General features: G+C 34.7%; 2 protein-coding genes across 3 annotated transcripts; one reads left to right on the forward strand and one right to left on the reverse strand.

Annotated features, from left to right (window-relative positions):
- Positions 1-6,648: 6,648 nt before the first annotated feature.
- On the reverse strand, positions 6,649-16,980 carry LOC148303194 (uncharacterized). Of its 2 annotated transcripts, none has more exons than XM_088270370.1 (4): positions 16,895-16,980; positions 15,102-15,215; positions 10,024-10,208; positions 6,649-9,433 (listed from the first exon to the last, which is right to left on the reverse strand). In XM_088270370.1, exons 1-4 carry the CDS (start codon positions 16,973-16,975, stop codon positions 7,927-7,929), a joined length of 1,887 nt encoding a protein of 628 aa, XP_088126496.1. In that variant the 5' UTR covers positions 16,976-16,980; the 3' UTR covers positions 6,649-7,926. The 2 variants fall into 2 exon arrangements, with proteins under 2 accessions (XP_088126496.1, XP_088126497.1); XM_088270371.1 differs by having other exon boundaries at positions 15,102-15,280; positions 16,895-16,958.
- Positions 16,981-17,903: 923 nt separating this feature from the next.
- On the forward strand, positions 17,904-25,479 carry LOC148303195 (vacuolar protein sorting-associated protein 45-like). Its single transcript, XM_088270379.1, has 9 exons — positions 17,904-18,110; positions 18,622-18,820; positions 19,162-19,311; positions 20,231-20,478; positions 21,422-21,556; positions 22,541-22,681; positions 23,333-23,470; positions 23,941-24,198; positions 25,004-25,479. The coding sequence occupies exons 1-9, from the start codon at positions 18,018-18,020 to the stop codon at positions 25,343-25,345; spliced, it is 1,704 nt and encodes a 567-aa protein (XP_088126505.1). The 5' UTR covers positions 17,904-18,017; the 3' UTR covers positions 25,346-25,479.
- Positions 25,480-27,167: the final 1,688 nt, after the last annotated feature.

Raw genomic sequence — 27,167 nt, forward strand, 5'->3', positions numbered from 1 at the left:
ACCAAGAAATAACAAAACTTAAATATAGTATAATATTAAATTACAGAGTATCGAGAATCGGTGGGTCATCAACATCAATTACATACTTTCAAGTTCACTATTTAGTACAGTGTGCATACTAAATTTACTGTTTAATAGAAATATGCTGATTCTTAAAAAAAAATCAATCCAATCTTTTGAACATACTAATTTACCATATAACAATAACCGAAAAAAATATTGATGGAAAAAAAGTTATTGAGTTTTTAAACAATAATGGGAGTTCTCATAATTACAATTTTTTATGTTTAAACTATATGGGAAATATATTTCAAATATTAATTTATTTTGCACTAGATTTTTATAATAATTCATAACTTTTTATAGGATAAGGACATAAATAAGGGTGTTGGAGGCAAAACTCAACTATATTCGCAAAAAATCTATCCATCTAAGAAATTTGTAAAACTTAATGATGTGTTGTTTTGAATGTATTTTTTATTTCTTCATAAAAAAATCGTTACTCATTATTTAAGAAGCATTTTTATTTTATGTATTGATTGTTAAATCAAACACAGACTTTTTGAGTCTACTAAGTTGTATTTTAAATACATTACTTGTATTTTAAATACAAATTAAACGCCAAATCAATAAATAGCATCTTTATTATTATTATTTTGTGGACAGTTCTACACCTACACCTAGTTGTTTGTACTCTACACCTCAAATATTTTAATTTTGAACTTGTTTATTTTCTATTTAATAAAATAAATTTTTTAAGACACATGGCCTGGTGGTTTTATTGTAATTTAGTCATTTTTTAAAATGTAAGACAATATATGTTCGAGGTCTACCTCTAGCTCTAGCTCTAGCACATAAAAAAAATCTGGAGAAAATTATAAAATTAAAGGGAACCATTTTTTTTCCTTGGGCAGCATGTTCGAGGAAAAAAAATGTACTCCATGTACTCCGCATGCCTCCTGAAAGCCTTAATCAAGCTTGCCTCTTTTACAAGGCATCAGGTTCGCGCCGCCCAGGACGACCACTGCTGACAATTCGTCGACAGTTCTCGTCAGAACTTCGGGACGCGGATCTGACTTGGGAGGATGCAAGGGAGCTGGCAGCCGACAGAAAAGCCTGGAGACAGTTTGTGGACTCCATATGCTCCACCTAGGGAGCGGATATGGTTTATATATATATTTTTTTTTGGGCTGAAATTTCAGAGAAAATGTAAATGCCTTAACTCTATAGTGTAGATAACTTTAACTTTAATTCAATTTGGTAAAAAGAATACTAATTTACTTTTCGGTAACTTCTTGACTACACTGTTTAACAACTGGTTTCAAAATGCTAGTCATTAAAAATAAAACACCGTATGAAAATGATGCAGAACGCATTGAAACACGTGTCACAATAGATTTTAAAAAAGAGTGGTATTTACTAGGTAAACCTTAAATTTAAAATGGTTAGATTTCATCACAAAGTGACAGCCGATTCAATTGATAAAATAAAATTTATCTACACTTTTATATTTCCACTGTAATTCTAGCCCTGATGTAGTCGGTTGCTGTATCCAACAGAACTAAATAATATGTTTTCAAAATATTACAGAATAAAAAATAATAAAAAATTCTAGATATGTACATATTTTTTGTAATGTAAATGACCGTCTCCTCACGGGTTCTTCTTAGTGAGTCGTTCATCAAAAAATATAGTAATGTATTGTAAAAAGTAATAAATAAATAAAATAAATAAATAAATATATTTTGGATATTGATTTTTATCACCTTCTTATATTTATCCTTTACTAATCAAGTTTATTGATACCTCAGGGAAGGGTTTTTTTTTTAAACAATGAAATAAAATAAAATGCTTTATATGAGCTCTAACAAGAGTGGTACCAATGTACCAGGCGTAATATCTTTGTCAAAATCAGCATGTCATCCAAACAATGTTTTAAAGTATTTTTTTTTAAATAATATGTAAATATGCCCAAAAATGCTGCATATTTTCAAAAATTGTTTTAAAAAGAAATTCTTGTAACACGTTTTCAGATATTCATTTTTTGCCACCTTTGCATTCTAAGATATCAATTCATTGATACCTCAAACGTGAGATATATGATGAAACCCAGTCAGCAAAATCATCAGAGATAACAAATTTGTATATTTTTGGGTCCCAGATATTAAATTTCAATTATACCATTTTAGTTTTTTGTGATAATTCTTAGAAAGAAGTATTCGTCAGTGTTTTAATCATTTGGAAATTATTAAAAATGAAGTTCATGACTTTGAGTCTGTTATTGATCATCGGTAGTCTTAGCGAACAGGTATGATTATATATTCTTTATGTTTTCTCATTTATTTGAAGAAAAAAAAATGTGCGAATAAACAACCTTTAAAAGAGTCCGATTCAGAGGTTTGATAACTTAAAATTGTATCCATATTTTATTCAAAGGCTGAAGCTTGAGTGTTTGATTAGTTAATCTTCAATTCTGACAAACCTTTTTTTAATTTTTCTAGGGCGATTTCTTTATTAATATATTTTATTGCGCTCAAATTCTGAATTTAAGGGGTATGAGTGAAACAGCAAAATCTATTAGATTCTTAATGGAGAGAAGCATAACTTTATACAGTGGTTTAAATCCAGTGTTTGAGTCCAGTCAAGTAAATGAACAAAGAAATATTGTTTACCATACAAATGATCAAATTAGAAGTATATAAGTATCTCCTAATAGGTGAAAATACTTCAAAGGAATTCCCACATATGGTCAGAGAAAAAAAAGCTATTTACTTTACAAAGTTCTCAACAGATAGGCTCCAACTAATTAACGAATGTGATAGGTACAATCTCTAATTTAAAATTAGAGGCAATATGAATGTTCAATAATGGGCAGAATGGTATACGTTACACAGTAAATAAACCACCCATGCCAAACAATAACTCCTATGAATACCCAGACTTACATATTACCTGCAAATAAAATGATGCTTTGTCTCTGTTGAGAAACCTTATATGTATTTCCTAGGACGGACTAATTTTTATGCATTTTAGGCAATTTTTCCATTGCGAAGAATGCTATTGCAGTGATAGTCTTCTTAGGAAGACTATCACATTTATAAATCAAACTAATAACAATAGCTAATTAATTATTTGATTAATAATAATAAATTATTGGCTATTAAAAAAACTTTGATGGTAGTAAAATAAAAATGTTAAATATTATGGATTTATTTCTTATATGAATTTTTTATTACAGATTATTTTGCAAAACCATTTAACACTCATTTCATCTCATGGTTTTTACTCTTTACTTATTAGGAAATCTAGGTGGTGGTAGATTATTTAATTTATTTTCATTCTTGCAGGTTTCTTGTATACGTCTTGGACTATTCAATGGCGACTTTCACTCTAAAAGAAGACCAAGTTCACTTGGAAGGAAAAAGGTATTTGCTCCAGTTTCAATCAACATTTCCCCGATTATACACACCAGTAAGATATCGCCAAGTGTAAACAAACCAACACGAGAATTGCCAAAAATAATACCCCTGAAACGAGACAACATTAGGAATTCAATATATGAAAGGAATAATCAACCAAAATTCCAAAGATTTACACAAAAACCTTCATTCTTAAGCCTGTTTAATAAAAATCCCCATGCACTAACTTCAAAAACAATTAATGAACATCCATTGGATTCACACAGATTCCTACAAAACATGAAACCTTTCTCATCAAAACCTTTGAATAATGGATTTCGTAAAAATCCTGTAAGTTTACGAATGAGGCTATTTGAAAATCCATTTGAAGAGCAGAGATATGATAAATCTCCATTTTTACATAGGGCATATGAAAATCTTTTTGCATCACAAAGAATCAATGAAAAACCTTTAGATTTGCATAAATTGTTATCCCAACCAATGAATAACAGATTTAATGAAAAACCTTTTAGTTTAAACACAAGACTCTTTGGAGATCAGGGATATGAAAAACCTTCAATTTTGGATAGATTAAATGAAAATGTACTGACTTCAAGAAGAAGCGGCAAAAAACCATTTGCTTTAAATAGACTGCTACCAAACCCTATGACTAACAGAATGTATGAAGAACCATTAGGTTCACATTCGGGACTTTTAAATATACCAGCATATGAAAAACCCCCATTTCTGCAATCATTGCGTAATGAACCTTTGCAGAAATCTTTATTCTCTAAACCGCAATTTCCTTTTTCGAGATTGGGAAGTGAAATAATTCCAAAAGAAAAATATTTTAACCGAGAAAATAGATCAAACTTTAATTCAATTATGAAAAAAGTTATCAAAAGTTTGAGAAAAATTACAAGATCAGTGATCGGATCTTCTGATGGAGACAGTTTCAAAGTGTTTAATAACCTTAGAACACCGAGAGATAAATACAATGATAATGCAATCTTAAAAGGTTTGATTGGGAGTGCTTCGAATCGGAATGAAGTGATGATGCCACCGAGTGATGGCAATTTACATATACTAAGACAACTAACCAAGTTGACGAAGAAATTCATTTTCCTTCTTCGTAATATTATTCAAAAACCTCAAAGCGTTCTGGATAGAGGAGTGAATTCCTACAAATTCAGAAGAAACAGGTTTAGCCATCTGTAAACTAAAACTGTTGATATGAATCAATATGATTCCATGTGATATGTTGGAATATAATTCCATGTGAATGAGACTTTTGTGTAAAGATTTTATTAATCTTCTTCTGTGGTCTCAATCTTATGGATTGGTTCGTAGCAACAAATGATACTTCCTTTGCCATTCCGGTCTATTATGCGCCACCGTCTTCAGCTCCTCACATGTTGAACAGCCTATATCCTCATACAAGTCGCAAAGACATTTGCGGCGTGAGCATCCTCTGACGTTCCCTCATTACTTTATTGATATGTTAATTATATATGAAGAAGTTTATTGAGGTGAGAATATGGAAGTCCAGGTTGTATTGACCCACAGCAGGATGGATATGGTCCCCGATGTATACCCAGTGGATGAGATTCAGACCCCCTTGACTTGCTGACTTGTACCTTAGAGGGTTGCACACTTCACCTAAATAAAATCAGATAGTTTAAGTGATCATATTACACATTGTGTAACATTAACCATCTCAGCCACGACTAACAGCCGCAATACTCAAAAAGTAGTATATGCTATCGAATACCTCAGATTTTGCAATTTCTTAGGGTAAAAAAGGTTTATAACCCTGTAAGAATCAGCCATAAACCAAACTCGAAAGTAACATAAGTATATCGTAGTCGTACAGGAGAAAGTGACCAACTACCAAATCGTAAAATGTTCATTTAAGTCACTTTTGCTTGGCAAGAAAATGAACATCAATGCAGTTAGTCATTTTTACTAAGTCAATATATTATACTTCCAAGTATCCAAAATCCTTTGGGATTTTTTCAGGGCAATTTAAGCTAGTAAGATATCAAAGAGTCAATGATTACGTTTTTGTAAAACAATGCACTTGGTCACATTCTCCTGTATGACTACGATATATACATTATATAAAAAACTATTGATGTTATTGTTTTAAAGGATGTTATTAAATTCGATTTGTGTGAATTAAAAACACTTATTAGATAATAAGACATCATTCTGTACAATAATTTGAATATTATATTATGTATTTAATTTATTCTTATTTAGTATAATAATAAAATAAAATAAAACAATTTGATAAAAGCTTTTTATTTAAACAAAAAAAAACAATATACCAATCACATACAAATTCTATGTTATTTTTATCTCAGGTTTTTATTTTATTGTATTTATATTTAGGCAGACAACTCTAACATTGATGCAAGTTCAGCTAGTTGTCTATGGTCACTTTCCATGACTTGGCTTAGTGTTTCCGTCAAAACGTTGGCAACTTCTTACAGATCAGTTGGACAGTGGATCAGTGGACTGGATGTAGCATCGCTTTTCAGGCATATATGTATAACCAAACGACAATAGCAATTTTCTAGACGTCACATTTACCAAACATTTGAAAGAATGGTCACAACAGATTTTAAGCATTTCAGTTCGCTTTTGGCATATATCGCTCTGTAAATTTTAAGCGACTACACTTAAAAAATAACTCGATGATAGGATTGGGAGTTGTCATGAAATATGAAAATGAAACTGCTTTTTGATCATTAACTTTATTATGGATCACATATATAATTTTTTCTTTTCTTTTATACCCTTTATATACCCACCTCAAAACTAACATTTTTGTAGTTATGTAGTGACATTCGCCTTAATGGGGTAGATGTTTACAATTTTTTCATCACTTAAAAACTATTATGACATGTTTCACATTTTTTGAACTATTAATTACTTAGCATAAGATACTTTAAATAAATTTTTAAAATGCACATTGACATAGTAAAAAAATTAACAGTCAAGTGTGAAGAGATGGTTTAATAATATTGCTTCTTTGGTTACCTATCCATATGATTTCCATTAGTAAAAACACATTTTTGTCCATTTATTAATATTGTAATATGTACACCGACCAAAAATATAGGAAAGTTCTTGTTGGAATTTGGAATCTGTGGGTAGGTCCCTTAATAATGAAGGCTAAAACATTTCGGATAAACCAGAAAGTTTTCAGAGTTCAAACAAGTCATGAGTGTTCGGATTTGTGAAATTACTCTAGTAGAGGAGTCGACTCCGCAAAACGACTGGAACTTTTTAGAATTGGAACGGAGGCTTGTTCATTTCATCCATATGACTACTAGAGCAAGTTACCGGTTTATTATTACTAGTGATAAGGAACAAAAAAAATAAAAGAGTGATGTTTTCACAATTTATCTATGGCGATATTAAGTTTCCCTGTCAAAAGTTTAGCCATGTTCATATTTTTAAAAAAAAGATTAACCAGACCCACACTATCCTCATCCATTTAAAATCATCATTATTCTAGTAAATTACTCTGTACTCCCATATTCACAAAAATCAACAAAATACACCATGCACAATATTGATGGTATCAAAGTTTTTTTGTAATACTTTTGGTCGCATGATAAGCTTACTTTAATATTACAATGGATATGTGCTAAAATGGATTTGAAGTAACTTTGGTTCGAAATAGTTAAAAAAAAGAACCTTGCATATAAAATATAAGGAAAAGAATAGCAGACTATAAATGAAACATTGCTCATATCCTAACCTCAAACAATATGAAAACTAGTCTGTGCTAAAATCCATAGAAATTGACATAATATAGATGGGGTAACATTCAAATTTTGTATCGATAATAAAATATCAAATATGTATCAAGAAAATAACATTTAGAACTCTGTATGAAAATACTTGATGTTTTTCAGTGAGGCGATAATGTACAAAAAATCAAATTACACATTAATATTAAATTAAAAAATTTATTTGCTATACAAATTTTGATACCTTTGTAAAGTAAGAATCAGAAATTTAACACGCTATATTGCTATCCACGTGATCTCTGGTTCGATTCCAGTAGGATCAACTGCCAGACTAGACTGAAGCGTGATACTGCTCCGCCTCGCCTCATTGCTTTAATATAATGCAGTGCCCTATACACCGGGCAATGGAACCTTGCCAAAATAAGAATGCGATATATAAAAATTTATGCAACTGTCATTTGGTTTGCTCCCTTTAGGTTCAATTCTTTAGAACTGACTAATCAGAGCGGAGGACACAACCATTTACGAAGGAATTACATGACTTGTTCGATAAATTGCATCATAAGATTGGGGCAACAGTTAGGCAAATATAAAAGTGCAGTAAATTATTTTTGTAAGCAGTTTATCTGCAGCCATCCCTGAGTATTGTCATACATTTGCCACCCGTGTCGTACAAATAACGGTAATACAATCGTAAACAGTAGCATCAGCCGTTTCTAAGGAATAAGACTTTTTCACTGGTACAGATTTTTTTGCGGTGTGTCTCAAAAGTTTCTGTGCATGCTGGAGAAGCCTAGGCCGACCCCTCTCATGGTGTGGGTGGTGGCGCGGGCGACGTCGTACTGCGCCTGCATGGCCTCGAACATCTCCTCCTGCTTCTTGACTATGTCGCCGGGCTGTTCCACAGGGACCTGCTGGACAGTGGCCGGGTCCTTGACGCCCATGAGCCGTAGGAACTTAGACGCCACCTTTCCGTCATTGTCTTGGGCAAATTTGGCCCCCTGCCATTTGCTGATCGGATCCGCTTTGGAGGCGGGGCATTCGACGGGGTGAGACGACTCCCCGCCGGCCTCCTTCGCTTTGCTGCCCCACAGAAGCTTCCGCTTTTGGATTTGTTCGGCGTACCTCATCGGGTTCATTGCGGCGGGATTGTAGTACTTTGGCAACTCGATTCCGGTCGCATTCTTCACCTTCTCCACCTGCTCATCGAGGGTCCTCTGCATGAGCATCTGCGCCGTGGCCATGGAGCCGTCCGGCGTCTTTATCTGGAGTCCCATCTTCTCCATAGCCTGTAGTTTCTTAGAGACTTTGTAGCTCGGCTTGTACTCGCCGGGCGGTGATTTGTCTCTACTGCGGGATCTCTTTTTTTTGTCGTTGGAATTTGATCTTCCCGAATCTCCAGAGCGAGATGGGTGACTCCGCCTGTCTCTCTCTCCCGAAGGAGATCTTCTGCGATGTGTACTGGACGATTTGTCTCGCGATCTAGATCGTTCCCTTCGTCTGTCGCTATTTGAAGATCTTCTATCGTCGTGTCTCCTGTCTCCGTGTCTATCTTTATCTCTGTCGGACCTCTCTCTGTCGCGCTCACTGTGTCTATCTTTATCGCCGTATCTCTCCTTTTCACGGTCGTTTCTTTTGTCTCTTTCTGCAGAATCTTTGTCTTTTCCTCTCTGTCCATTTTTGTCTTCTTGGTTTAAGTTCAACATGGAAGGGGGTGGGCCTCCGCCGAAGGGCTTTAAGTCCATTAGAGACGGTGGTTTTCCCGACAGTCCTTGGCCCGGCCCCGAGCCCAGTCCTCCGCCGGATCCTAAACCACTTCTGGATCCGGCTCTTCCCATATTTCTATCCGAGTCGAGACCGCCCGATCCGAGTCCACCCGATCCGAGACCGCCCCCTTGACCTCGATCGGATCCTAAACCTCCTTTAGACCCGCCTCGTGATCTCTCATCTCTCGAATCCCGATCTGACCCGAGGCCTCCTCCTCTAGAGTCCCGGTTTGAATTGACCCCGGATCCTAACCCTCCGCCTCTATCCGATCCGAGCCCGCCACCTCTCAGATCGTTTCCGTACCCTCCGCCTCTGGAATCTCTTTCTGATCCGAGTCCCCCACTCCTGTCTTGGTTCCTCCCTCCGTAGCCCTTGTCCGAGTTTAAGCCCCCGCCTGCCCCCAGACCCGGGCCCACGGGGTCTCCCGGCCGGTCGCCCAATAGACCTCGTCTCGGCGGAGGGGAGGTATACTCGCTGTGGCCGTGATTACTTGGGGGAGATTTTCTGAAACATAAAAGTACAATAGCATTTAACTACAATGTTCATTCCTGCAAAATATGTTCTGAAGAAGATACTAGATTCATACAGCGTAACTAATTGACTAACCTATTATTTTACCCAGAAATATTATTGTTTGATCTAGTGACAACTGTCAGATGGTGAGTTCTGCCATCATGAAATTTGAGCACTTCTGTTAAGTATTTTTAAGAAAAGAGATAAATTTTTGGTAACAGTTTTGCTATCGAGAGTTTTCCATTTTCAGGACCACCAATCACTGCGCATATAATAAACCTACAACATGACTAGCCGCATAGACAGTTGTCATATCTTGCAGGAAACATAAATGGTTGCAATGGAGAATTTTATATTACCCAAAAAACTGCCAAGTAAAATGTAAAGTGACAAAAGCAGGCTGAATGGAAATTTAAAGTGAATATAATTTTATCTTTACAATGTGCATACATAATTTACAACCCCAACAGTTACAATACAAAAGTATTTAAATAAACATCTTTATATAAATCTGAAAACCAAAATTGAATTTGTGATATGGTCCGCCTGGCTATGGCACGAATACAAAACGTTCTTATTACCTATGTTCTTCTCTGAAGTCTCTCTTATCCCTGTCGCCCCTGTAGGGCTCCCTGTCGTGGCTCCGCCTGTCTCTGCCTCGACTCCCCTCCCGGGTGCTGCTGGAGGTGTGGTCGGAGGTCTGGAAAGGCGGCGAGCTGCGGTGGGGGGTGTGGCGGGCCGGAGAATCATTTCCCGAATAGGACTCCTGATTCACCATCACACAAATCAATCAATCAAACGGCAGAGAGATTTAATAAACACATTTATGACCATTTAATAATAAATGCATGGTTTTGTTGGTAAGAGCAAACCTTGTATTCAAATCGGAATGAGATTCTGGAAATCACAGGTGCTTTTCTAAGTTGGGAACCATAACGTTATGGTTTATTTGATTATATATTTTATTGTGATTATTCCTCGTTAGTTACAACGTGATGATTTTTTTGTCAGATAGTAAATTTTGTCTTTGGGATTTGTAAAAAATTTATAAAATCACCAAATTATATATATCTACTCACTTTATAATATTTTTCAAATTATAATAATACCTGCATATATTTTACGATTTATAAGCTAATTATAATGTGAGGTTTAAAAAGTTTTGCAGTTTTTCTGTAAATTTTATCACTATTTTAAAAATAAAAAAATAAAATATTATTAAAATGTAACTTTGTTTTAAAATCACTATTATATTCATAGTCAAAACAAAGTTACATTTTAATTATAAAATTGAAAAATCACAAAGTTAGTGCTTCAAATATAAATTACATTCAAAAATAAAAGTTGGAGAAAAATATTATAAAAATGACGAGAAATAGAAGGGTTGCTCTCACCACGAAAACGGATTACATATTCAGTACACCAACAATATGCAATTTGGAAAAAGTTATAATTAATTATATTATCTTTATACGAACTCCTTGCCTACACAAATTAACCACTCAGCTGTGGTTTACATCTATAGACGTAATGAGCTAACAAGCCATTCTAGCGGATTACACCTATAGATATAATGAGCTAAATTGCCATTCTTTCGTTTACATCGATAGATGTAATGAGCTAACAAGCTATTCTAGCGGATTACACCTATAGATGTAATGAGCTAAATTGCCATTCTTTCGGATTGCACCTATAGATGTAATGAACTAACTTGCTATTCTTGCGGGTTACATCTATAGACATATTAAACTCTATGGTCAAAATATATTTTGACCATAGAGTTTTTATGACAAGAATCTGTGATTATTTAAATAGAAAATAATGGGTTGTTTCCATGTGTATGTATTTTACACCATATATACATCATACTATCAAAATATCAATTTGTACATGGATAAGTCTGGACTCATTTCCTACGAGCAGTAGCGGCCATGTTGGATCATTTATTAGTTATTTCAAGTGGATTAACTATTGGAGTGTCATGTGGTGTTTAAAACAAAAAATGTAAGTTTAAAAAAATTTATAAATAACAATTGAATATCAATTTTCAATGCATATTTAGCAGAGGAACGTAGTATTTAAGTATATATAAGTAATTTTATCAACCGTTCGTCAGTCACTTTATGGTAGTATATTGAAATTATTAATTAAAAATTACTTTGTAAATATGTACCGCTATTTCTTCATATCTAATGTGATAAGTTTTTCTATGTTTTCAACATGATTATCCAATTTTATTTATTGTTTCGGCATTCATCTTGTGATGCAGTGCCTTATGCACCACTGGGTGTAGATGAGGGTTAGAAGAAGAAGAAGGTTGAAAAATAATTTATAATTAGATATGACACTATAGATTATCAAAGCATAATATATACCTACATACCTTCCAGTTTGTGATATTCACATAATATTTCATACTTTATAATGGCCAACAAAATATTCATTTAAAAATAGTTTTGTAAAAGAAGTCCACAACTGTGATTTATTTTTAAAATTAGCGTGTAATTATTGTCTTATTAAAATTAATTTTTGATTATTTTTTTTTCTATAATTATGGTAAAGTTATAAAATAATCAATTCTGGATACTATTTATAAAAATATTTTTTTAATTATTTTTTTTTCACTTTATACCTACTTTAATTGGTGAACTATTTCAAATTTATAACATTTAAAAGCTTTATTAAGTTCTACAATAATTATCGCCCCAAAAAATGTATGTGTCTTACTGGTGTTATTGGCAATATAAAAAAAATATTAGAGTGAAAAAACAAAAATATTTATTTTAACCGCACTGGGAATCGAACCCAGAACTACCAGCATTACGCTGCGGAGGGAGACATGTAGCAAAGAAGATAAAAAAAACAGGTAAATTAGTTTTAGGTTAAAAGTATTTGATGTGTAATGTGTGTAATGATTATTTTAGTCTAAATTCTCAAAAACAGCATGGTAGGAATTTAAAAATGTACACAATCTTACTATATGACATATTTATGTTGTATCGTTTTTACATTTCTCTATGGTGTACTCACGTGATGTCGGCGGTGTGTCGCAAACACGTCACAATCGTGTCTGCGAGCACAAATAAAGAAAATATCCCGTGGCACGTTCCCAACGCAGATCGGAGGTCAAAAAGTCCCGCGGGAATGGCGTGTTGTTGGGGGGGGTATATATATGCGTCACAATAACACACGTGTTAATATCACAGAACGCCACTTTTACGTCAGTTGAATGTTTCATTTATTCATATACACAAATAGCAATAGTCAAATCTTCCCTCCAAATCTGATTGCAATACCTGATCTTGGATATTTTTGACAACAAATGACGACATTTAAAAGCAAGTGTGGTAATCGCCAAAACAATTATTTTTGTATTTTTCTCGATATTGTTAACACATTTCATACGGGTGTTTTATAAGCCTGCGGACCACTGGCGACAGGATTTGATAATTATGTACATATAGTTTAGACCTTAACAAAGAGATTTGTACAAAATATTCATATAAAATATTAAATAAGTAATTCCTTATGTTCTGATTTTGAAATGTGGCTGGCGCAGAAGGTACAAATATCCTTCCCGTCCTTAAGCATCCATCGACCAAAAGGGTAGAAATACCTTTCACGTCCTTAGTGTGTTAATATTTAAGACATTTACTTAGTGTATTATTAGATTAAAACCAATATTTTTAGCTTTTCCACTTTATTTTTATTTGACCAGCGACCGGGTTTCGTCGTTACCGACATCATCAGACTGGTGGGAGGCTATACAAATTGTTATGTTATATATAAAACAAGGCAGGAGTTGATAACCATGATTTGATATAATTATATTGAGAAATTAATTTAATTTGAGTGAATTTAAGTATTGTATGATATAAAAAATATTTTTTATAATTTTTTATAATTTTTAATATCATACAATACTTAAATTCACTCAAATTAAATTAATTTCTCAATAAAATTATATCAAATCATGGTTATCAACTCCTGCCTTGTTTTATATATAACATAACAATTTGTATAGCCTCCCACCAGTCTGATGATGTCGGTAACGACGAAACCCGGTCGCTGGTCAAATAAAAATAAAGTGGAAAAGCTAAAAATATTGGTTTTAATCTAATAATATATTAAAAATGCAATTCCATCACAAAGTGTCAGTGGATAATATAAATCTATTGAAATTTACTTAGTGGTTAGTCATTTTTACTATTTATATTTTTTCACAAAAATATTATATAACCAATCACAGAGATTTTTTGTTTACCGGTTTCGAGACATACCCATCTCTTTCTCACGTGCATGTCAGACCTCAGCCTTTAGTGCATGTTGTTCTGCAATCCTTAGTGCATGTTGGTCCTTGGGTCGACCAAAATCGCATGTGTTCAACAATTTATGTAGTTAGAAGTGTGTGAATAGTTCTATGGTAGTGATGTGTAGTATTGTTTGCATGCTGGTGTAGTGATTATCCTGAAGAAGAGACGGGTACGTCTCAAAACCGGTAGACAAAAAATCTCACAGAGTTGTAATACATTACTAAATATTTTGTAAAAAAATATAAATATTGATTATTATTGAGTCATTTAGTTTGGAGACTTAAAAGTCGGAGATAAAATCTTTAGTCGGAGATAAAAATTGATAATCGCCAAAAACAATTTTTAGCTCATTACAAATATGTAACATTTATTTTAGGACATCTGGCTGAACTTCTGGACTTCAGCTTTAAAATATAATCGAGAATAATTTGTTTGATGATTACTAAGTTTGCTTTCAATATCCTCAAATATGTTGCCATTAATAACCAGTTTTTAGTGCTACAGTACTAGTCTAACACTTGACAAAAGTAAAAATAAACCTACATATCGATACAATATTTTTTTTTTAATTGGAAATTTGATAGAACAAAATGTTTTATCCAATTAATAAAATTAATTAAACTAACATTAACTGATGTTTGATGTTTGATTTTCTCAAATTTAGATCTCTTTGAATATAGTTATATGCATCTAAACTTTTTAGAAATAATAAAAAAAAACTTTAATTATTTATATTTATTCTGTTCATGTGCAGTATATATGATTGGTTTATAATGACCAAACTATAGTTATATATCACAAAAACAACAGTTAAAGCTACTAATATACAAAAATGACAAAATTTCAATTAAATTATAACAAAAAAAAAATTAAAAAATATATATATAATATGGAATTCCAGCAACTTAAAATTGTAAATGGGAAAATCTCATTAACTTGAGAAAATTAGACCATTTATGATAACAGTTAATGAATATAAACATGTAATATTTATATACGTTTATAATCATTAACAACAATCATATATCATCTGGTGATAAAAACACAATTGAAATTTACTTAAATGAAATAAATTATGTATCATTTACACTTCTTGCCCAGATGATGGACGGTGAAATATAATCCAAAAAGCAAAGGAGTGTGAATGATACACTGCATTATAAACCAGAGAAGGCTATTAGTAAAAAATTACTAATCGTATTTTCATCAAGAGAAAAAACAACCATTTTCAAATTCAAATTGCACATTCTTTTCCATAGATACTGTATTTTTTCCGAGAGAAAAAGTCTCTCGTCTACTTTTGAATTGAAATGTGTTCTTTACCATAGACAATAGAATGAAATTACCTCGCTCATGTCCATGGTAACGTCGTCATAATTAGTGTCGTCGTCATGCCGGTGCGCGTGCAACGGACTGCGAGAGTTGTCTCTGCCCCGGCCGTAGTTGGGTCGCCTGTTCTCCTGCAGAGTTACCACGGATATTTTTGGTGGTGCCATAGACACACTAGAGAGTCTTCTTCTTTATACTAGGGGTTTTGGTTTTGAATTTGGATTGTAATGCAAAAATGCAAAGAAAAGAAGATTAATAAAGGCGAAATGGCAGTTACTCTGGCAAACCTATCCGTAGAGGTGGTTAGAAGAGGAACCGACTTCTCTTCGCACATTTTTGGATCGCCAATGGCAACAGTGGCTACTCCACCAACTCTACAGATAAGTTTGTTGCGCTGTAGTCGATTTAGTAAGTGTTTATTTTTAACAAGCCCCATATTTCATATTAGATAAAACAGGGACAGATTTTAATCCTGTATATATGACAAGCAACTTTGACGCGTTTACAACTAATAGGCTTATCCTTCACATGGTTTACGCTTCTTGATATATATATATATATATATATATATATATATATATATATATATATATATATATATATATATATATATATATATATATATATATATATATATATGGAATTCCACATGCGACGTATGTAACTTGACAATCTATTATATTGTTTACCATTATTTTTATATGTTGGTCTTACGTTGCTTATATTATATTTTACATTTTTAATTACAATATATTATTGTTTACTATCCAATTTAGCAATATTTTTTTTCTTGTCCTTATGTGCCAATAATACCATATAATTTTTTTCATGTCATAATTTTAATTAATCAAGAAGAAAAAAAAACAAAAAGATGGAGAAATTAATATCAGCGTGGTGAGTGATTTTTTACAAGACAAAATCTCAAATTTGGAAGCAAACAAAGTGACAGAAAAGATATAAATAATCAAAAAGTGGAAAAAAGGTCAAACCCACAACTCGGGGTGTGGTTCGTAGCTCATAAAAAGAATTATTACATTTTATATGGTTTCTGCCATGAGTATGCTTTTCTATGTTCACAATATTGGATGGTCAACAATCATATATTATTCCTCTTCCTCGTGAGGAAAAAGTACATCCATTAAAAAAAATAACTTTAAAAACACTACACAAGATAAAAGAATAGAAAACTTCAACAATTTATAAAGCTCATGCTTATAATTTGCTCATATTTCTGGTCGGCTTTGCTGTTGTTTCAAATTATAGCTAATAAAAATTTATTATTTTAATGTAAATCCATTTTTTCGTACATTATTTACAAACTATAAAGCGTGTTAGACAATATAAAATTGAGAAATCAATTTAAGTGAGAAATATACTTTATCAAAACCTTGGAAGTAATATTTATCTCATAAGAGAACGCAAATTCAAAATTAGTAATTAAAAACATACCAATTTATTATTTTCTATGCAAACCCTTAGATGTTTTGCATTTTCCTAAAAAAAATAAGCAATGCAAAACCGTAATGTTTCTGTTGTGTAAAACTATTAAAAGTTTAATTTAGAATTTAGAAAAATGTATCATTACTTTGAAACAAATAATAAATTAACGCGTTGTCGGTGTGAATTCTATTGATAAACATCAACACATTACAGGAAATTATCTAATCTAAACCGCGCATAAAGAACAAGATTCTGGTAGCAATAAAACACCGCATATAGAGATATTTGGTGTCAGATCACTTTGATAATTACAGAAAATGTTAACAATATCAGATTGTATATTAAATGAACTTATTTGCATGAAACTTACGGGATTTTGATGATGATTTTCATATTCGTATTCGTCGTCACTGGCGTAATTCACCAAGGAATCCATTTTAATATTTCTCATTGACGGATAACATAGACAATATTAATGTTTTTTCTATGATATTTTTTATTTGGAAATATTCCGAAAGAGGTAGGTATTAGAAATTTGTCTTACTTTCTTCAAATTTCACCCTAAAAACGCAAGAGGAAAAAAGTGGCAAAGAAAATTACTTTTCATTGAGAATTTCTTTATTGGAAAACATTTAACTTTTCGTCACATTTTATTTTATTTATTTAGGAAACAATCAGGGTTTTATCAGTAGATTCCCTGGACTACATTATTGAATCATCTCTTTACTCATATTGGTAAGAAGGTAAATTAATTTTGCATCTCAGTCTGATCGTTTTCATGTTTTCAAAATTCCTAATGCAGTAAACCTAGAAATAACTTTACTCGCGTTCTTTTCTTGAGGCGAAAATATTCATAATTGCAATGTAACCCTCCGTTATCCGCCTCTGTAGTGTAATGGTTGGCACGCTCGGCTACTGTTCTGGAGGTCTCAGGTTCGATTCCCAGAAGAGATCAAATAAATAAAAGTGATTTTTTTCCCTCTAATATTTATTCAATAAAACCCTGGACTGGTACCTGAAGCGGAGGACTGATCACCTTTCCTTCATATGTTGACATGATCAAGAAAACACTGCGTTTATATGATGCAGTGCTCTATGCGCCATTGGGGGTGCGGATAAGGGTTTTAAGAAGAAGAAGATTATAACCCTAGGGTTTCATTATTCCCTTGAGTTGATATAACCCCATAAAAAATCCACATTCATTCATTTGGAATTCCAATACCTAGAGAAAAACGCCGACCGAAAACTCCATCGGCAAACGCCCGTTTGCAAAAGGGCTAAAGTAAGGAAGCATCGCATTTAGAATTCCGAAAGCAGAAAACGTCCATGTGCTGTCAGCCTCAACGTCTATGGTAACCTGTTACTTTTGTCTATGAAATATTATCGAGATGTCAAATTCTGGTTGACGTTTAAAATTTTCTTACAAGAATTTTGTTTATATCAATTTTATGTATACAATTTAGTATTTTACAGTGTTATTATAAATTTATAAAATGAACGTGACGCAAGCGGTTAAAATGTACATAACTAAAATGGCTGAGGAAAGTGGGCCCGGCATGAAAATATTACTTATGGATAAAGAAACGGTAGTTTTTATTTACCATATTTTCCGTTCTATTTCGCTGAACTTCATAATTATTGTAAAATACAATGAAATTTGATTATATCGACCTTGGAAATAGTTACAACTCCACTTTAACGTTAAATTTGTAATAGTAAAAATGATCACAATACGAAATTGTGCTTTTTTTACTTCGAATTTTACCTCGAATGCCTCAAATATTAATTTAGTTTGTACCTTATCCATATCTTCTGATAATAAAAAAAAAACTTTTACCTTTTACCTTAAAATCTTAGAAAAAGGTCCCTAACGTTATAAGACTTGACACTCGGCATTGAACCAAACCTAACTAAGTGCAATATATATTTTTCATATTTACCCTCAATATGTATGAAAAAAAAAAGTTTTTCAATATACTATACCTAACCACGCTAGGATGAGAATAATTCTTATAATGTTCATGTTGCTTTGAGTGAGTTTCTCTGTAATGTTTTATTAATTTCATTCTCGTTTTTATTTACTGTGTTTTATTCCAGACGAGCATTGTCAGCATGGTGTACGGCCAATCTGAGATTTTACAAAAGGAAGTGTATTTATTTGAACGAATAGACGCTGCAAATCAGGGGGACGGACTAAAACACCTCAAGTGCATTGTGTTTCTGCGTCCCACTGCTGAGAATATTGCACTCCTTTCGAGGGAATTGAGATACCCGAAATACGGAGTTTATTTCATATGTATGTATGAATCTGCGATTATATCATTGATTTTGCACTCCATATTTAAAAATATTATGTTGCCATTATTATGAATTATAATTACCAATTTTTCGTAATATCGTATATTTACCTAAGGACCTACTTAAGTATGTAGATAAAAAAATATCAATTACATAGATATAAATACAAAATTTTATCAACATATTGGCAACTAGCAACATTTGTAACTATCGAAATTTCCTGATTCTCAAAAGTTTTTTTGACTGTTCATTAATAGTTATTTGTATATAATAAGTATATTATAAATAATAATTGGTAATGTATTCCAATGGTACTTACTCATGTGATTTATTAATTAGATTTCAGTAACATAATTTCCAAGGTGGATATTAAGACTCTAGCGGAGTGCGATGAGCAGGAGGTGGTCCGAGAGGTCCAGGAGTTCTACGGAGACTATCTGGCCGTCGGTCCGCATGTCTTCTCATTCAACATTGTCTCCCCTCACAAAGGTATCAAACTGCAGATTTACATACGTCGTTAGTTTCCAACCAAAAGGACGTGACTGAAAATAGCAAATTTTCAGAAGACTCGTTGAATCACTTTGGCTTTGGTAATCACGTACATTAAAGTATTGTAAAGGCTTCATTGCATCAAATTTTTATAAATCATTATAGCAACATGACTACTTTAAAGTTGTAGTGCTTTAAATGCATCTCCTGAATGAATATTTTTTGTATTTATTAATGAGATAAAGATAAATGAAATACATTCTTTTTGTGACCTTACGACCGTCATAGGCTTGGTTAAGTGATCAGTTTTTACATGTGTAACATTCACCAATTCTACCCATGATTGACACCACACTACTTATCAACAATTACACATTACACAAAGTGAACAATGGATCATAAGGGGAGTGTTTTATATATTTGGGCTTTGTATGAAAGCAGAGTGAACGCTGTTGAAATGCGCTCCCTCAGACGAATGTGTGGAAAATCATTGTATGACAGAATTAAAAACGAAGATAAAAGAAAGGAATGTAAGGCTGAACGAGGAATAATTGAAAAGATTAGGAAGAGTTCTTTGCGCTGGTATGGACATGTGGAGCGAATGGATAACGAGAGAATGACTAAGAAAATATATGTGGCGAATGTGAGAGGGAAAACAGAACAAGGACGACCGAAAAAGACTTGGCACGATCAGATCAATCAGAAGCTAAAATCTGGCGGTGTCAAAAGTCTGCGTAATCGGAGGGCATGTATGACTAGATGTATGGATGTGAAGGATGCGAGGAGTGTATGTCAGGACAGAAGAGTGTGGCGTACCATCCTCTCTGCCTACCCCTGCGGGTAAACGGCGTGATGGTAGTAGTAGTAGTAGTATGTAGTAGTTTAAAGTTACCTGGATTATCTGCCTATTAAATTTTAGATCTGGTCTGGAACCCAGCTCACTTGCAACGGTGCACACAAGGCATCACGTCTCTGCTTCTCTCACTCAAGAAGCGCCCCGTGGTCAGGTACCAGGGCAACTCCGACCTGTGCCGGAGACTCGGGGAGAAGATCAGGGAGATCATGTGCCGGGAGTCGCAGCTCTTCGACTTCCGGGTCGGGGAGACGCCTCCACTGCTTCTCCTGCTCGATAGGAGAGATGACCCGGTCACGCCTCTGTTGAACCAGGTACCTTCATCAAGTTCCATAAATAACCGGCGCCGTGGCGTAGTTGGGTAGACGCTCGACTGTGAAACTGGCGTTGTGGGTTCGATTCCCGCCAATTGCAAAATGAATTCAAGAAACATTTATTTTCAATTGGTCTGGGTGTTTGTGATGCACTTTTCACATTTACCTTCCCTATCCTTACTATCCTACCTGCAGACAAGCATCTAAAATAGACGCTTTGTGGGTTATTCCTTTAAAACATAAAAATAAAAACTGAGGCGTGGCAAGGAGCTCCTGGCTCTTTCTTGCGCATTATTAATCTTGCATCAACACTCCAGTTATTTTTCTGTCTAATTAAGTACTTCTAACCTTCGTTTAGCTGTTGTGCAGGATGTACCGGATTCAGTTCTCAGGGGAGTAAAAAAAATGTTATTTTTCTGTCTAATGTTTATTGAATATTACCCTGGACTTATCACTATGCCCTCTAGTAATCAACCATCGAGATAACACTGCATTGATGAGATGCAGTGCCCTATATACCATTGAATACAGATAAGAGTTAAAAGAAGAAAAAAAAACAAGTACTTAAAAAAACTATTAACTGCGATTTGGTAGCAAAAATAAGCAAACATTCGCAGAAGCTTTTGAATGGTTGACTTTTTTTGTTTTTGTGAGATGAATCATTTATGTATTAATTTTAAAAAAAAAACTCGCATACAAACTTTCAAGTACCTAATTTTTCTTAATTTCTGGTACTTACTTAACTGAATTTTTAATTTCTGAGCAACTTTTTGAAAACACTTTAAAAAAGGAGCACTTCGCAAATAACAAATGAATAGTGAAATAGTTATGAAAGTTTTCTCTTCTTTCTCGGTTGCTTTCGATTATAGAGAGCTATGTCAATTTCGATGGAAGACTATATCATATATTTAATATTATTTCAAAATGCTTTATTTGTTTTTAGTGGACTTACCAAGCAATGGTTCACGAACTGCTCACGATCACAAACAATAGAGTTAATTTGTCCAATATACCGGGAATAGCGAAGGAATTAAAAGAGGTTGTTTTATCTGCTGAGCAAGATGAATTTTACGCCAAGGTAAATTGTAATTATATTAATAATAATTTAATTATTGTCATTTTCGCAAAATACTAGTGAGCCTTATCTTAATTTTTGCACTGCCATACGCCATACCAGAGTAAAGTATGCCCTGTCTAAATAATCAGAAGAGAAATTTGTAGTTACAATCATTTTACATGATAAAATACAATGTAACTGATGAAAAAATCAGTTACATGATAAAAACATGGTATTTTGATCACATAATGAGAGGTGAAAAGTATGCCATCCTACAACTGGTCATAAAAAGGAAGATTGAGGGTCGCAGAGGGGTTGGAAGAAGGCAGCTTTCCTTGCTTCGGAACATTCCAGAGTGGACCGGGATGAGAGGTGTGGAGGAGCTGGCTCGTGCTGCCCAGGACAGACCCACAAGACCCAGTGATCGTCAACGTCGGGACACATGAACAACCCAACAGGACACATGAAGAAGAAGATATGATAAAAAGGAGCGAAAATATATATCTGCCCCTCGCTCGCTCAAAAGTAACTTGTGTTCACGTTTGAGAGATACTTAGTAAAAAAAGTTACTCTAGGTTACTACTACTAAAATTACTATTAGGTTAAGTATACCTCGTAGTGTAATGGTCAGCACGCTCGGCTACCATTCTGGAGGTCCCGGGTTCGATTCCCAGGGGGGGGTCAAATAAATATAAGTGATTTTTTCACTGTAATATTTATTCAATATTACCCTGGGCTGGTACCTGAAGCTGAGGGCTGATCACCTTTCCTTCGTGTGTAAACGATCAAGATAATACTGCTGTATATGAAGTAGTGCCCTATTGGGGTGCGGATAAGGGTTTTATTATTAATTTATTTATTTAAATACCTCGTACACTATATTTTATGTGCGATCCTTTTTTAAAATTCTATTAGATTTCATCGTATTCAACGTGGATAATGCATTATGTAAACAGTTTGTGACTTATAATAAATATAATAATATGATAAATGCGCACTTTTCAGAGTCTATATTTAAATTTTGGCGAGATTGGACAAACCATAAAGGATCTCATGGAGGAGTTCCAAAAGAAAGCGAAGAGTCACCAGAAGGTGGAAAGTATTGCCGACATGAAGAACTTTGTGGAGGCGTATCCTCAATTCAAAGTAAGTCAGGTTACTCAATCGATCCATAAGCATATGAAATCCAAAGATGTATACTGCCTACTCCGAAACTGAAACTCTATTGTATTTTTTGCCAAACTTTAACCATCCCCCTTTATTTAATTGGATACATAATTCTTCACCGTGCCCATAGACGGTCAGTCTGTGGTCTCTAGTTTTTACTTGTTAAATTTTATGGTAATCTATGGTCTCCAGTTTTTGCTTGTTAAATTTTATGGTAGTATATGGTCTCTAATTTTTACTTGTTAAATTTTATTAGTAACAGTTTGTTAATACTGATATTGTATCAATATTTCTATTTTACAAATTCATCCGCAAATAAAACAAATATCTTTTTTTAAACCCGACAAAAAAAAATCTCATTTTTTTTAGTTCGCCCAGATGAAAAATATATGATTAATAAATCCTTCTTTGGTTTTTTGTTTCTATCAAAAATTACTATGGATCTTTCCCGGCGATAGGCTTAGAAATCTGTATTATTTTTGTAGTCATTAAATACGTACAAAACCATACCTCTAAATTCAATAACATCATTTCTTTCTCTCCCTTACAAAAAAATCACAAAAAGTGCTGTTTTATAAAAAAAAACATTCTGATTCAGTACACCCTCTTAATAAATAAACGCTTTTGCAGAAAATGTCAGGCACTGTATCCAAGCACGTGACGGTAGTAGGGGAACTCTCTGCCATGGTGGGACGACACAGTCTACTGGAAGTATCGGAGTTAGAGCAGGAGCTGGCGTGCCAGAATGAGCACGCTAAACAACTTCAGGTAACTTTTCAAGTCCTCCTCCAGTGCAGTACTTATGGACTTACATACTTGTAGATGCGTGGACTATAGAGCAGGTAGAACGAGGGCGGCTTTTGAGTTGTGGTGTTACAGGCACATGTTGGGATTTATTGCTCGGAACATGTAAAGAGAGAGTAATGAGGTAATAAGCAGGGCAGGAGTCTAGATGCTTACTATATAAAGTAACACAACAGCGAGTCAAATGGATAGGCCATAGTATAAGACACCCAGGCCTGCTTATGGTTATGGAGGGCATGTGCGAAGGCACAAACTACAGAGGACGACCCCCCTTAAACTACGTGGACCAAATTATCTTTGATGTGCACTGTAGAAGGCATGCCGAATTGAACAGACTTACGGAGAATAGAGACTTACGGATTAAAGAGACAAACTAATCATCAAACAGATTTGCCCACGAAGAAGATGCATTAAAACTTGGGTTATCATTCCAGCAAATCCGCAAGGTACTGGCCATGGAGACTGTCCGGCACACGGACGCGGTGAAGCTGGTGATGCTGTACGCGCTGCGCTACGAGCGGCACGCCAACAACGACACGGTGGGGCTGCTGGAGACTCTCGGCAAGATGGGCGTGGACCGCAGCCTGCTGCGGAGCGTGGTGTCACTGCTGGAGTACGGCGGCGCGCACGCCAGACAGTCCGACCTGTTCGGGACGCAGGACGCCGTCAAGATTACACTCCGACTCTTCAAGGTGAGTGCTCCCATGACGAGTGAGTTCTACTAGTGTAGCTAATATCCCACACTCTCAACAACAAACATTACAAACAATTTGTGCAAATCTTTATACTTGAATCCACAAACGGGCTGATGGGAATATCTGGTTATTTACAGGGTTGCGATCCGTCATCGACTAGTTTAAGTGATCACTTTAAACATTGTGTAATATTCTACCCATGGTTGGCTACCACATTACTTGAATTTCAATGGTTATACATATATCTAAAGCACGCTGCAAAAATTGACTTAAGTCTAACTAAGCTGATACCACATTACTCCTGATCAGAAAAAAAGTTTTAAACATTGAACTAGAATGCTTGAGCAATATAATTTTATAATTTGAGAAACAAATTCACAAAAAGCAGACATTTGAACTAACTATTTCAACAAGTTTGTTACTTGCTAGGCTCTCGTAGCGGAGCTCCCGGGTATATATGCATTTTTAAACTTTTTTCATCCTAACCAAATTTTAATTTCTTTAAGATGTCGTCAGTAAAACCTTAAATAATAATAATAATTCCTATAAACAGAACCAACCTGTCGATGGTTATGTCTGTGGAAAGAGCTACTGCTATGCTGAACAATATCACGCCAGATATTCATTTGTTCCGCGTGTCTGAGGGGGTATTCCGATTCGGGATTCTTCTACTACTATGACAAGTGTCTTTCTACATATATTTATGATTGTAATTATATTAATAATATGTACGCCTTGGATGTAAGTTTCTTATGTGTATATTATTTATTGAATAAACAAATTGAATTGAGTTGAATCGCAGGGACTCAGCGGAGTGGAGAACATCTACACCCAGCACAAGCCGCTACTGGTGGACACGCTGGACGACATAGTGAAGGGCAAGATCCGCGAGGCGGCGTACCCGTGCATGGGCGGGGAGGACGCGTACCCGTCGCGCCGCTACCAGGACATCATCCTGTTCGTGGTGGGCGGCATCACGTACGAGGAGGCGCTGTGCGTGCACGCGCTTAACCAGTCCAACCTCGGCGTGCGCGTGCTGCTGGGCGGCACAACCGTGCACAACTCCGCCTCCTTCCTGGAGGAGGTGGTCGCCGCCACGCAGGGCCTGCCCCGCACGCACACCAGGAACATCAGGAACATCTAACTCCAACCCACATTCCATTTGGCATTATATTTTTAATCTATTGTGTGAATGTAAAAACTCAGTGTACATTTATATGCTTACTCGGTATACATAGAGTCGACACCACAGTGACAAAAATCACACTAAGAACACTTTTTTTTTTGTTTATTTTTGGCAAAGCACCCAATTTTGGGTGATACCTGCCATACTAGTGATTTTATATACTTAAATAATTTTTTTTTTTTTATTGATTTTTTTGGGGTCACACGCTTTTGCTATACTTTTTTAAATGTTTAATAATCGCACCGTTAACATTTTTCGAGTTCATTGACAATAGGTGTTGGACATTCAGCGGGAAGGACAAACCCTCAGACCGAATGTCCTGAATGAACTCGAGGTTAGGGAGTAAGGGGCAGTTGAAAAATACGTGGTCAGCAGTCTCATCCTCCTGTCCACACGCGCACAACGAACAAGTTAGAATATTAATCCTTTTGAGGTGGGATGCAAGTACTGTGTGTCCGATCCTCAGCCTACACAGAAGGGACACATTCAGCTTGGGAATCCTAACTTTGCGGAACCAAGGGGATTTGGGTATCACGGGTTGGATTGACTTGTAATAGGATCCAGTGGATGTTATGGAGAACATTTCATTCCATTCCTCGCTTGCACCAGCTTTGAGCCCACTAAGGTAGTCAGGAATGGGAAGGGTGAATAGACTGGGAACCACGCCACAGTCCCGGGCTTCCTTGGCCATGGAGTCCACCCTCTCATTACCTGTAATTCCTATATGAGATGGAATCCAAACTATCGAGACAATTTTATTTTCAACATTAACCATATATAACATTCTTTTTATATCACAAAGAATATGATTATTCTTAAGGACAGAGTGATTATTATTTGAAGATAAAAGGTTCACAACGCTGAGAGAATCAGTAAAAATTACTGTCGGTGACAAGGATTGTTTAATAATTATTCTCAGAGCCTCTCTAAGGGCCACACATTCCGCTGTAAATATGGATGCTTCACGAGGTAATTGGAATTGCTCTTCTATATTAAGGGAAGGAATATATAATGCAGCACCACACGCTCCTACGGCACTTTTTGAGCCATCAGTATATACTGCAACGTGGTTAGGCCAAAGTTCTTCCAACTTTTGTATGAATAATCGTTTAACATAAGAGGCATTAAGAACCAACGAGGTCTTATCTATTCCAATAGAAAGAAATACATCAGGTTTATAAATAGCAGCTTCATATGAAATGTTATATAACGGAAGAGTGGCTTCAAGAGGACATGACATGGTGTTTACAATGTGATGCCAGGATCTACAGAGAATAGGAGGACTGTCAGTATTTTTGTTTGAGGTTGATTGAAAAAAAGCATGAAGAAGTTGAAGCCTCGGAAAAATTGGATGATTACTATCGTTAGTCCTATTGAGGATGAATTTGTTGGATAATAGTTTTTTCCTCAAAGAGTACGGCATATCAACACACTCCGCTTGTAAGGCAATCACAGGAGATGATTTCATTGCTCCCAAAATTAATCTGAGGCATTTATATTGTATCCTATCTAATTTAGATTGCAGATACTTTGGAAGAGGGTCCATTATAAAGCACGCATAATCAATATGACTTCGGACAAGAGCGCAGTAAAGCATGTTCATTGTAGTCGGGTGGGCACCCCACCACACTCTTGAAACTGCCCGTAGGATGTTAATATTCTTTTCACACTTAGCCACAATGTTTTCAATGTGTTTGTTCCATGACAGCTTATTATTCAATGTGACGCCCAAAAATTTTACATTGTCCTTCACAGGAATCCGAATTTTCCTCAATTTTAT

Source organism: Brachycentrus maculatus, unplaced genomic scaffold (genome assembly GCF_059751285.1).
Source record: "Brachycentrus maculatus isolate JH-2025_06_01 unplaced genomic scaffold, ASM5975128v1 h1tg000380l, whole genome shotgun sequence".
Lineage (NCBI taxonomy): Eukaryota > Metazoa > Arthropoda > Insecta > Trichoptera > Brachycentridae > Brachycentrus > Brachycentrus maculatus.

What these genes read in the sequence shown, in the direction of transcription:
- LOC148303194 (XM_088270370.1), bottom strand. Translation starts at nt 16,975, where the DNA reads ATGAGAAATATTAAAATGGATTCCTTGGTGAATTACGCCAGTGACGAC. An exon ending in AAAATCATCATCAAAATCCC is followed by an intron (nt 15,216 to 16,894) that starts GTAAGTTTCATG and finishes GTAACTCTGCAG; the next exon opens with GAGAACAGGCGACCCAACTA. An exon ending in GACTTCAGAGAAGAACATAG is followed by an intron (nt 9,434 to 10,023) that starts GTAATAAGAACG and finishes TTTATGTTTCAG; the next exon opens with AAAATCTCCCCCAAGTAATC.
- LOC148303195 (XM_088270379.1), top strand. Translation starts at nt 18,018, where the DNA reads ATGAACGTGACGCAAGCGGTTAAAATGTACATAACTAAAATGGCTGAG. An exon ending in AAGATGAATTTTACGCCAAG is followed by an intron (nt 21,557 to 22,540) that starts GTAAATTGTAAT and finishes CGCACTTTTCAG; the next exon opens with AGTCTATATTTAAATTTTGG. An exon ending in AGCACGCTAAACAACTTCAG is followed by an intron (nt 23,471 to 23,940) that starts GTAACTTTTCAA and finishes TTATCATTCCAG; the next exon opens with CAAATCCGCAAGGTACTGGC.